This window comes from Drosophila novamexicana, unplaced genomic scaffold (genome assembly GCF_003285875.2).
Source record: "Drosophila novamexicana strain 15010-1031.04,08,12 unplaced genomic scaffold, DnovRS2.1 tig00000820-arrow-pilon, whole genome shotgun sequence".
NCBI classification, from domain to species: Eukaryota; Metazoa; Arthropoda; class Insecta; order Diptera; family Drosophilidae; genus Drosophila; species Drosophila novamexicana.
In genome coordinates, this window is record NW_020824828.1 from 2,015,487 (window position 1) to 2,028,019 (window position 12,533).

Genomic DNA, 12,533 nt, shown 5'->3' on the forward strand with positions numbered 1-12,533 from the left:
AAGGAATGTAAACTTGGTCGGCGTTTGTTACCATCCGAGCTAAGAAAACTATCTTCCCTTCTATTGAAATTTTAGTCGCTAGACCTACCGGATACTCTTCAGCTACCCGTTGTTTCTACAAATGTTTTTCAAATCATGGTAGACATCGACTGTTTCCAACTGTAAGGAATAAAGAAAACAATTCAGTCTCGTGTTTCCTATCGAGTCAAAAAGTTGTGCGGAAGAGTAAGGAAATATATAAAATATGTCCAGTTCGGGTGCAGAAAAACCTTTGGCGCAATCCACTGCGTTAGGTGAAAAAACAAGTGAAAACGAACGAGAAAACGTAGGTGGAGTTGTAGTAGACGATCTAACAGAATGTAAAAATGCAGCTGACTATGAGGATGTCGTTGATGTTGATGATGATGATGGTGATATAGCTGATGGAATAGCTGAAGATTTTGTTGAATATGTTATGGAATATGTTGGTGACGATCTAATTGAAGGCGTAATTGAAAAACTAACTAATAGAAGAGCTAAAGAAGGAATTGAATTAAGAACTGCGTGTAAAAGTGACGATCATATTAAGGGTATGTTCGTAAATTTAAGTTATGATATAATTAAAAAAATATTGCCTAATATAACAGAATGTAAAACAGATGAACTTATTAAAAATGTGCTCGGAAGTTCGAATGTAGGCATGATTAAAAAGGAACCTGAGCATTTTACTGGAATGCCAGATGATTTGATAACTAAGAATGCAGGTAATGCCGGCGATGATAATGAAGATAAAATTGGGGAAAATAAAACTGAACACTCTGTTATATATTTAATAGAATATATAACAGCGTTTGTAGCTGAAGATATAATTCTTAGCGCAACTGATAAAGTGACGCAATTTGCGACTAGAAACATAACTGAAAGATTAATCAAATGTATTACAGAATATGTAACCGATGATATAATTGAGACGGTAGTTAAAGATACGAGGAGGGCTATCATTGAAAGTAAAACCGAACAGATAACCGACTTTATAATGGGATTCATTTCTGATAATGAAATTTTACATACAATTTTAAATTTAAGCGGTCTCAAAATGATGCGTAAAACGAAAGATTCAAGTGGAGCTCTCACCGGAAGACCAATTGACTATTTGACTGATGAGTTTATTCAAAAATATGCCAAAGGCAAAACCGGAAAAAAATCTCGGGACTTAATTGAGCCCTTAGCTGAACAATTGACCGAAAGCTTAGCTAATAGCATAATCAATGCTATACTTTGCAAACTAAATCGGGACACCGCGGAGCATCTAACTGATTATGTAACCGAATACGTAACCGAAGACCTTCTTGAAGAACTATGTGAAGAGTTCAGTGACGATATATCCAAGTCCTCGGCCCGAACATACACTAAATATTCAAGCGATGATGCAACAGTCAGAAATGATGACAGCGATTCGGAAAGAACGAACTCCAAATCAAGTTCAAGTGCTGCGAGCGATATGTGGAAAAATTTTACAGATGAGGAGTATGGGAACGGTTTGGCAGATTGCTCGGTTAATCAGCGATCATTTTTCACCTTTGTGCATGTCCAAAAGAAACCCAATTATATTGTGAATGTGCCGAAGAGACCGACACTCGAGCAGCTTATACGGGAGATGGTGAATGAGAATCTGGGCGCCAGCATGCGCATTAAGATTGGAGACCGCCATTTCGATTGTATACCCAATTTGCTGAAGGTTAATTCGCCTTGGTTCGCCAATAGGGATTGGCATGAGGAGCATTTCCAATTCAGGGAGGAGGATGTGCCCATATTGGCATTTGAGCTCATCTATAAATGGCTGCGCTTTCAGACGCCAATTTTGCTCAACGATGCCATCAAGGTGCTGCAGGCATCTAGGCATTTGCAGATAGATCTACTGGAGTCCGACTGCTGGGATCTGCTCTCCCAGACGCATGTGCGTGAGAAGATTGCCTTCCGCTTGTTCTTGGAGGCCGAAAAGATGCCAGCTCTGGAGGATGTGCGGGAAATCATGTTGAGCCGTGTACGCGGCTATTTCTTGGCCCTGGTGGGCAGTGAGGATTTTCTTAACTTGAAGCTCGATCAGCTGTTAAGCTTGCTGAAACGCGACTCAATTGGCGTCAACTGTGAGGTTGAGGTGTTCTTTGCGGCTGTTCGTTGGCTAAGCAAATCGAAGAACCGACTGGAACACATGAAGACGGTCATGAGGTGTGTGCGGTTTGCATATATGCCGATGCCAATGTTGTTCAGAATTCGCGCCATGGGCCTTGCGGACGAAACTAAACCGATTGGCAGTACAGAGCGTGTGCTGCAGGAGTTTCAAAGGCATCCGGAAATGACACAAATGCTCTACGATGCCATGACATATATAAGCTTGCACTTTCAAAATGAAATGGAACCGGATCCCATTGATCCGGACGAGGAAATTCAGCAGAAATTGGTTTATCCGCGTCGTTGGATATATCACCCGAAATGCCCCTACCACAAGGCACGCCTCATCTATCCCTACCAGCATAGTCTTACCCAGCAGGAATTCGACAACTACGTTTGCATGATACAAAAAGATTGGATGGGCGAGGAGCCGCCGGCAGACGCAGTGCTCGAAGTGGAATTCGATGGGGTTGTAAAGCTTTCGCCCAAATTAAGCAGCGAAACGATGGCACGCTAAAAGGCATAAGCCTTTGCACAAGCTTAAATGTTACATTATTTTGTTGGATCATCATCATAACAAAAAATATAAAAAATATAAATCGAAACGAAAGAGTATAAATAAGTCAACTAACCCCGATTAGTATAGCACATGTAAGCTCGAATGGAAGTGTTAACAGTTTACAATCGCATTAAAACTGAGATAAGTTTGCATTTTATACGCAAGCCAAAGAGAACAAGGAACAAGCTAATAAGATAATAAGAAAACTACTGTGAAACATTATGCAACTCACTCACTAAAAGCAAAGTGTGAAAGATTGCTTTTTATACCCTTTAACAAGTGAAAGTGAATGACGAAAAGGGTACACAGGTTTTGATGAAGACTTTGTAGCAGACTTCATAAATTGTACACATTCCTTATCAAATTCAAATATCAGCAGATAGCCAAGTTATGTTTATATTTTTATTATTTTTATAATAATTTTCGTATCTTAAATAATAATTCGGTTACTGCCACCTCGCTTGCCAAAAAAGAACTCAATTATGACTGCACGCTGCCTGCCATAATTTATAGCACTATAATTATAGCGCTCTCATTTATTGCACACTAGCACATCTAGTGTGTCAGTTTCTGTGTACGCATGTGTGCAGTCGTGTTCTTCGCTCCGCACAGTCTGTAATTTGCATTTTATCAGTCGTGTGTTTAATCTTTTGTGCTCCGCATTGCCTTTAATTTGCATTTAAATTGTCGGTGTTGAATTCAAAATTAACAAAAGAAAAAAACAAACGTATGCATCTATCTGCATGCTTGTCGGATTTTCTCGCGAGTGCATTCAAGTTCTGTAAGATGAATACGGTTATTATTAATTTGTGCAATTAGTTTTGTGTTTTATGCTTTCTGCTTGGCATTCCAATCGCATTGAGCACTTGTTGTTGCTAAGCCTCTACAAAGTTGTTGTTGTTGTTATTGTCTTTTCCTCTTTGGCAATGCTTATTGCTGTTCTTGTGTGCAGTTGTAATCTATAAATAGATAACAAACTATTGCTCTCCCTCACTCCCAATTGCAGTCTGGGCTTTTATCTGCTCTCTGTTGTTATCTGCTCTAGTGTTGTTGCTTATGCTTTGAAGTTTCCGTTTGTGCTGCACAGTGGCTCAATACCTATTATTGTTTGTCAAAAAAAGAATAAAATACCCTTAACCTTTGTGATAACGTTACGCGGGTCGCCCTTCGGTTGATTAACATGTTAATTCGCATTCGATGATTCTTATCTCGATCATCCACGGCCAATATATTGCAGGTGAGTTCGCATAGATAAGTTTTCCGAGTCGGTTGGCATTTGTACTCAGAAATGAGCTTGCATTTAAGCAAACTGAACAAATAACAAACTATTTTTAAGAGTCATTAGTTTTAAGAACAACCTTATATTAACCTAGGCTAGCTCAAATCTTTGTGTATGGATGGATATAAATTCATTTTCATCTACTTTCCGCCCTTGTTGGTGGATTTAAACAAGTATCGGTGGGACATGCGTTGTACAATTTCTTGTAGAACCTTAAACAAAACTTGAAATTGATTAGCCGCTATTTGAACGGCTACCTATATAACCTTAAGCCAGGTTTTTATTTATGGTGGGTTGGCAAAGTATGTTCCCACTTGTATTTTATACATGTATTTTTTATATATTTGTGAATTAATTTTTAAGTGAAACGGAAAACAAAATTTTACATTTTCTTTGCTGATGTTTATCAAAATATAGGATAATAGCCCGTGCACGGGTGCACAAATCTCTATATATAAAACTGTTTGTCCTGACTGACTGACTGACTGACTGACTGACTGACTGACTGACTGACTGACTGACTGACTGACTGACTGACTGATTGGTGATCAACGCCCAGGCCAAGCCGTACGAGCTAGGAAGCTGAAATTCTTACTGTAGTTACCTTATATAATGAATGTGCACGTGAGGACGGGGTTTCGGGAAATTCCACCCGCATCCGATCGGCCTCTAACTCATTTTCAAAGATCTTTGTGAAAATTCATTTGAGACGTGTTTCACCATATTTCAAAAAATGTATTCCTCCTTGTTGGAAATGGCGGACAAAGATTTGGTGGATGACGTTTCGCGCTCAAATTAATTTCAAGGATCTATATGAAAAATCATTTGAGACGTGTTTCTCATTTTTCGCAAAATCGAAACTGCTTCGGTAGAAATCATTTTGCAAGCTTTTTGAGAACATTATACTATACGTGCCATGGGCAAGGCCGGGCTATACCCGCTAGTGTATACATATATTTATACTCATTTGTTGACTGGTGTCACACAAGGTGTGACACGGCAAATATTACGCATACGCAATGTTGCTTGGCGTAATTGCAGAGTACAACTCGTGTTACCAATTTATTTACCATGGTTACATTGGTGATAAGTCAACAATTTTCAGCAAAAATTGCAGCACAGCTCGAAGCAGCCAATACACAGGGAATCGCTCAGTATGAGCGAGTTATATGGATGGGGCATAGCTTTAGCCAACTAGTTGATGTCTGTCCACTATCAAAGCAGCTGGGTGTGTATGTGTATATGTGTGTGTGTGTGCATGTGTGTGTGTGTGTTCGTGTGTGCACCTTATTGACAGTTGATTTAGACTTTAATTGCACAAAGGGAAATTTGAAATCTGAACACTAATTAAAACAGCTCAATGGGATTATGTCGGTGTGTTTGTGTCCTCAGCTTAGAAACCACCAGCGGCACTCAAGCTGATTTGTCTGCATATTTTGACGTCGTTTATTGTCATTTATCCTTTTTGCTTATATTTTCCACTTTTTACGAAGCTGCTGCAAAATTTTCATTTTCCGGTTTCTGCATCCATTTTTATGCCAACGATAAATGTGGATTTTGAGACGTAGGTTTTCACGCCTTACTCAAAGATTATTAGCGCTATTTAATCCAAGCTTAGTATGTATGTTCTGATGTAGCATCTAAAGAAAAACCCAGAAATTGAAGAAAACTCCCTATTTTTAAAGGTACAGTCCTGTGGAATGAATGTGCACACATTTGGATGCCATATTTTGGTCCCGTTTATGTTACAAAACCACTGAAGCTATTCAAAAATGTATTTTCCAGTGTAGGGTAAAGGGAAGAATAAGCAGAGCCGGAGTAAGTCATTTGATCAAAGGTATCTTCCAGTCGTATTTAGGGTCTGTCTTTGGTATATGCGCACATTTTGATGCTATATTTCCATAAGGATTTGTCACAATACGGATAAAAGAGAGATGATGCACAGCCGCAGCCTCCGTGTTGTGTTCTTTTTTGTTCGCAGTCAGTCGCTCAGTACAGGGTATCTCCTAATCCTGTTTAGAGTCTGTCCCTATGACTGCAAGCAAATATGTATATAGTGTATATCGTGTAACGGACATGTCTTTCTTCAACTTATTGTTAATTAAAGACTTATTTAAATATAACCACATTTGGTATTGGTACAGGTTAAATGGTTGTGCCTTTAAAATTGTCCAATTACACAAGCCTCTTGGCTCACTTTTCGAGTATAATGGGTTTCAGGATTTGGGCCCAATCTTTGCTACAGACATTTTGCGCCAACATTTTCTTACCCATTTCCATTGGATGCAGGGTATAAATAGATTTTCCTGAAAATCGTAATTGAATTTTGGCCCTTATTAATTTACTGTGTGGCTGAATAAAGATGCAAAGTGCAAATTGTGTGAGTCTTTAATTTGTGCCTGGGGCGACGGCCTGGGCTTAGCATCTATCAAATGTAGCTGGACGGGTGTCGTTAATTATATATTTCTATATAAGCACGGACACGCACACACACACACACTTACGTTTATATATTATTTAATGTATGTTTATTAGCGGCACTGAGGCCACTCGATTTATGTTTATTATTATAATTTATTGCGCGCATTATAATTCATTTGGACAGGCGTTGCTCGGCTTGTTTATCCTTTAGTTTTGGCCATTAATTAAGTGCCGCTCGTTGGTTACTAATTAAAATTAAAAGTGCTGCTTAATTGGCAACAACAGCAGCTCTTGAAGCCAATGCCAATTTCCACTCGCCTCCCGCCTCCCGCCGCCCGCCGCCCGCCTCTCCCCGGCGACCGCCTCTTGGCGTTTGTTGTGCATAGACTGCTGGCACGCCCCTCGTCTCAAACTAATTTGCTTGGTTGCCCATTAAGTTCTCAAATGGCAAGCAATTCAAAAGCGTTTTATGCCGCACAAATTAAGCATTTAACTGCAGCAGATTCTCTGTCCATGTCCGTCTAGATGTCCTCGGCTGTTCAGGAGCGGGACGGAGCGCGTCCCTTTCTCAGGACTAGCATTGCATTGTGCGAGTGCAACCAATCAAAATTCCTGTAATAAAATCAAATTTTCATTGCTTTTGTGAGCATTTCCCCCGCCGCCCATGCATTTGCTTTTGGGGTTTTTTTTTTTGAAGGGCGGGCGGTTCGGGTCGGTTGGCTTCGTGGTGCAGTTAGCTGTTTGCCTGTGCTTTGGACCCGGTCTGGTGGCTCTGCATTTTGTTGGTGCTAAATATAACACAAGGGCTGCTGTTTCATCTTTCGTTTGTTTTAACTAACACACACACACCCGCTCACACACAAACACGCCGTTATTTTGTACGCCTCTACTCAAAGAGTTTTTAGCCTTGTGTGTAGAGTTTTCGTTTTTCTTTCCTACATTTTATACCCTGTATCTATTTAAATTCAGTTAGCAGAGCATATTGACTACTTTTGCCTAAGAAAGTTTTTGTTACAGGCGAAAAGATTTATTTTCGTGCTACTATGGTATATTTATTTGTGAATGGCCTTCTATTTCTCTAGCTATTGAAGCAGGTCGATTTCTATTTTGTAAGCTAAGACATTCGTTTATATCTCAAATGTCAATTATAGTTTGTCTTTTAGAGGCTTATACATGCTGGACGTTTGCATAAGAAGGCTATGAACAGGTTTTGAACCGAAAACATAAGAATATTCGATAAATAAGAATCTATAAAAATGTAAAATAAATGTATTTTCTAATCAATAGAATATATCTACACTTGTGAACTGCAACGTGGGCCAATAATAATGGACACGACGGTTCTCAAGCCGAACTTTATGGTAAAGTTGAAAATTGCTGAGGAATTTGAACTGGCGACCTGTCACTTGTTAATAGTCCAAATGCACCTAAATTGTTTTTGAGCTTGAAGCCTGATTATATAAAGAGAGTCGGTGTTAAAAACAGGGTATATCCATGTCGGCGACTGTAAAATACTTCAGCTTGTTGCTACTTTTGCAGAAACAATCGTTTTATTCCATTTTTTTTGAGGGGGGGTTTTTTGTTAACCTTTAAATGAAATTGCTTGTTATCTTTGATTGCCAACGTTTTGACAGCTATTTTGGTAAAGTGGTTCATGTAAAAGTTGTTGATATTCTATTTCAGAGTTGAGTAAAAACAATTTATGTGTATATGAACTTCTTAATAATTAAGTGTTATTTGCTGTATGTATACACATTGGTGGTTCCACTTTTCCTTCAACATTTTCAAGTCAACAGCATTTAAAGCATTTGCTAAGTCAGCTATGCCCCAATTGCTTAGCTTTTTGTGTTTGAAATTCGGGTCGTTTTTTTTTTAACTTTTAGAATATACATACACATATAAACATATGTATGCATATAAAGTTATGTGTGCATGTATATGCACGTCTATGCAAAAAGCGGCCTTCGACGTGCGGCTGGCCAACGGCCCGGTAGACTAGACCCAATTCCAATAGAAAGTGCAAAATTTGAAACAATAACTTTTACGCATGTCAGTGTAAGCTCACATTGAAAATTTGCATGCGCCGCATAGCACAAAAGGGAAACACACACACACAGACACACACACACGCACATATACAGACACACAACCAACAGCAACAACAAGAGCATCAAATTGGTTTGAGAAAAAAGTCGAGTTAAGTTTTTCACAGCAAAAATGCAGCCGCTCAAAGTGGAAATTTGTTTGAGTTTGTTGTAACGAAGCTTTAGCCGAATATATATGTTATGTACAGAAAAATTCATACACAGAGTTTTCTTTTTGTTCCCAGATTATTGTTTTTATTTTTTTTGTTTCGTGGTATTTTTATTTATTTTTTTTTTGTTATTTTTTGGCCGTTTTTTTGCGCAGCTTTCTGGTTGTAGCAAAATGGCTTTGTGTAATTTGCACTTCATTAGAGTACGCGAGCGGAACAGTTTAAATTGCTGAAATGAAATTAAAGTTTTCAATAATCATAAAAGATGCAAATCGTCCGAAATTCCGGTATGCGTTTCGTATTAAAATTGTTTTGATATTCAATCAGCACAATCACAATTACCTACATTTTTTTTTTATATTAATAATCTATTTTGATGCTGGGTTTGGCAACCCTTCCATTTTCTAGGATTTTCGGATATCGAGCCAGCAAAAGAAATATTTATAATTCATTTTATTAAGTATTATATTTTGCAAAAGTTTAACGAATATATAATACAATATTATGAATTAAATTTTAATTTAACATTCAATCAACATTTAATTTAAAACAGTTTTTTGTAGTTTAATATAACATTTGGTTGTACGTATACTTAATATGCCTGGCTTCACCTACATTTAACGAGGTAAATTTGTAATCCTTTTTAAAAAGAAATATTAATAGGCTGTGTTATTCTTGTGTGAAAAAACTTCACATTTGCTTTATGTTTGCATGGGCATTCCATTTTCTGAGATTTGATAAGTATCGTGCTTTGTTGTTTTGATGTATCTATAAAATATGTCTATAAATGCGTTGAAAAGTTTTTGCTTAGATTAATTTCAAAATAACTCGTATACAATTCTTCTACGCGGAGCAACAATTTCAAGCCCAAAATATTCCATGATTTTCTTATTGTTAGCATTTAAATAATGCAACTCTACAACAAATAAGCAAGTAGGGTACTAAACATCGATTTCACCAACAACTAAAATTGTTGCACATTGCGTATGCTTAATGAGGTTTCATTCTTGGAAGAGCGCAGCATATTTTTCTCATTAAGCAGATCGTATGCTCGTGCTTGCTGAACTGGTATCTGTGGCATGCACTTAGCATGACTTTTGCGGTCTCATTTATGAGCTATTGCGGCCAATACACGCACACATCCACACACACATACACATACACCCAGGCACCCACAGAACTGTGGCAACAGATTTTGTGCGTGGCATCTACTTTTATGGGGGCACATAACCACATGCAGTGACCATGCAAAGTCAGTTGGCTGCTCTTACATAGCTTGGCCAAGTGAACTGCAGTCTATTAGAAGCGCGTTAGCCAAACAGGTGAGTTACTTCGGTAGACAAAGGTGGGGTGCGCTGCCGTTGCTGCTGCAGCTAGTGTCAGGGCCGTAGTCAATAAAAGTCAGTGGAAGTCAGTGGTCCAAACAAGTTGATGATTAATGCAAGTTGAAATGCAGAGTTACTTGCTACGATACCCAAATGAAACTTGCGCTTCAACCCAGAGTTAACCAAACAAAGTTCGTGTCTTAGTCGAAGCAGAAAGTTTTTGCAATGCTCCACGTTCCATGCCGACCGCAGAGGCCACCACGGCAGCCAGTAGGGCCAGCAGGGGCAGCAGGGCCAGAAGGGGCAGCAGGGCCAGAAAGGGCAGCAGAGAACCACTCAACAGTTGCACTTGTCTTTGGACTGTAGCTTTATAATCAAATCCGTTGTCGGTTGCCTGCTACCGGTTGCCGGGCTTGCTCCGACGCCCAAAACGACTCCCAACTCTGTTGGAAATGGGAAAGTTGTCTCCAAGTGTCTTGTCCCTGGTCTTTGGGCCTGAGTTTATGTGGCACTGCCGCCTAGTATGCTTACTTAGAAATCTTCTCCCATGCACACACATTAAACAGGGACCATGCAGACTGCTGAAGTGTACAAGCGGGGCTGGCTCGACTTGGGCACCCTTTTCACAGTTTGCGAAAAATGATTAATGCGATTTGAACTTTAAATTTACATTGTGTTCATGATATTCAGTTGAATTTATGAGCGCTGTTTGAGTTTGTAAATGAGTTGCTCATTTAATGCCCTAACAAGCGCTTTTCCCGCACCCCCCCAGACGACATAAGTAACTGGGCCCGGCCGCACAGCGGGCAACTTTGCCACTTCAAGTTCTAAGAAGGGCAGAGCAGGGCGGGGCTGCCTTTGAATTTTGGCCACCGGCAAAGCGGAATTAATGATTGTATTTCATTTCACTTTGATATTTTGGCCCATTCACTGTTTATATCATAGATTAAATGAGTTATCTGTTTTGTTTTCCAAGACTCCAACTCACGCGTCTTCCTCTTGGCCAATTCAGCCAAATAAGTGGCTTCTTTGGCAGTATAATCCTGTTACCATAAATTGGCAAGCATTTAAGGCTGAACAAAGCAGTGCAATTAAATGGAATTGTTTTTATGCTCTTCAACATTTATACAGTTTGGAGATACGCTATCGTTAGCTATTATAATTACTATCAATGAGTATTCAGATGAAACAAGTCCTGAGTAAAACAATTGGCTTAAAATCAAAATATATTTTAATAAAATATACCACCTTGATTGATTTGATATTGCATTTAAAATGTAGACGAACTTATTTATAACAATTTGTTCAAACCATTTTGCTTAACTTTAATTTAATTTTAAAATGCTTATATTTTCGATCCGCAAAGATCAGTTGTAGGCCATTGTGCGAACGATCAAACACAAGTTATGACTTAATAAACTTCAGAAAAAAATTGTTAAAGCATTGATACAGTTGATAGTTCGGTGTGCAACGATTAGGTATGGTACGAACCCCACGTTCGGTTAAGGTTTTTTGAAGTTATGCTTATATGCCTGACATTTCAAAAAAGGTGAAAAATGTTGCTTAATTTTAACAAGTTTAAAAAAAGGGTGCCGTAGAATAAAATTTATTTCCAAGCTAATAAAACAGAAAGGTTGCAGCTTCCCCGGCTTATTGGCAGTGAGAAAGTCTTATAGCTTAGGACAGGCTCTCTTGATCGATAAACATGTATCGAAGTTTCCGATTGTATCGAGCAGTTTTTTTTTAACGATATTAAGAGACCTTCATTTAATGATTGGCAGATATAAAAGTTCTTGATTTGTTCACTTTGGTTGTTAAGTTGTTTATCTTTTTGGTTTAAATACATGTCAAGAATTAAAGAATTTATCGATAGCTTAGCATATCCGCCAGTTCGCTTGAGACAATTGAAAAGGTCCGCCCGAGTTTGTTCTTTGGCTGCACTGTGCTCTTCTGCCTTAAGTCAGGCTTCATTTGCGCATGACTTTGACGGCAGGACATCGATAATTATCGCACAAAATGTGTTCCGAGAGTTCTGTGGGGCTTGTCGGTTGCCAGTGTCACATGTTTGCTTCATTTTTTTTTTTTTTGGCTTTCTGCTACCAATTTGTGAGACTCTTGTGTGAAAAACAAGAAAATTCACAAAAGGCTCACAAACACATAAATACACACACACACACACACACATACTTTGCAAGAGACGCATGTGCATAAATTCATTGTCACGACGACAATGACGACGACGTCGACATGAAATGAATGAATGAATGTGGGCTGGCCCAGTGTCCTGTGTCCTGCGTCTTGTGTCCTTTGCACTACGTTTTGTGCGGCTGCCGCGTGCCATGGCCAACATGTGTACTCGTTCCTGCCTTTTAGTCTAAAAGCATTCACACACACATACACACACACACACACACACACGCACGCACACGGAGAAAGAGAGGTCGCATAAATCTTTCGACTTTTGTTTGATCGAACGCAAAAATAATGGCGCTTTGTTATACTCCTCCGCTTCGTACGTTGTGTGGTAGCTATCCTGCTCGCCCC

At 39.0% G+C, this 12,533-nt stretch overlaps 1 protein-coding gene across 2 annotated transcripts; it reads left to right on the forward strand.

The window, feature by feature from the left end:
• Positions 1–214: 214 nt before the first annotated feature.
• LOC115764317 lies at positions 215–3,083 on the forward strand. Of its 2 annotated transcripts, XM_030707257.1 has the most exons (3): positions 215–569; positions 627–743; positions 924–3,083. In XM_030707257.1, exons 1-3 carry the CDS (start codon positions 245–247, stop codon positions 2,666–2,668), a joined length of 2,187 nt encoding a protein of 728 aa, XP_030563117.1. In that variant the 5' UTR covers positions 215–244; the 3' UTR covers positions 2,669–3,083. The 2 variants fall into 2 exon arrangements, with proteins under 2 accessions (XP_030563117.1, XP_030563116.1); XM_030707256.1 differs by having other exon boundaries at positions 627–3,083.
• The last annotated feature ends 9,450 nt before the right edge of the window (positions 3,084–12,533 follow it).

Bases quoted from the DNA above. Each gene is read 5' to 3' on its own strand.
- LOC115764317 (XM_030707256.1), top strand. From the start codon at position 245: ATGTCCAGTTCGGGTGCAGAAAAACCTTTGGCGCAATCCACTGCGTTA. The intron at 570-626 runs GTATGTTCGTAA...CTAATATAACAG, and splicing joins AAGTGACGATCATATTAAGG to AATGTAAAACAGATGAACTT.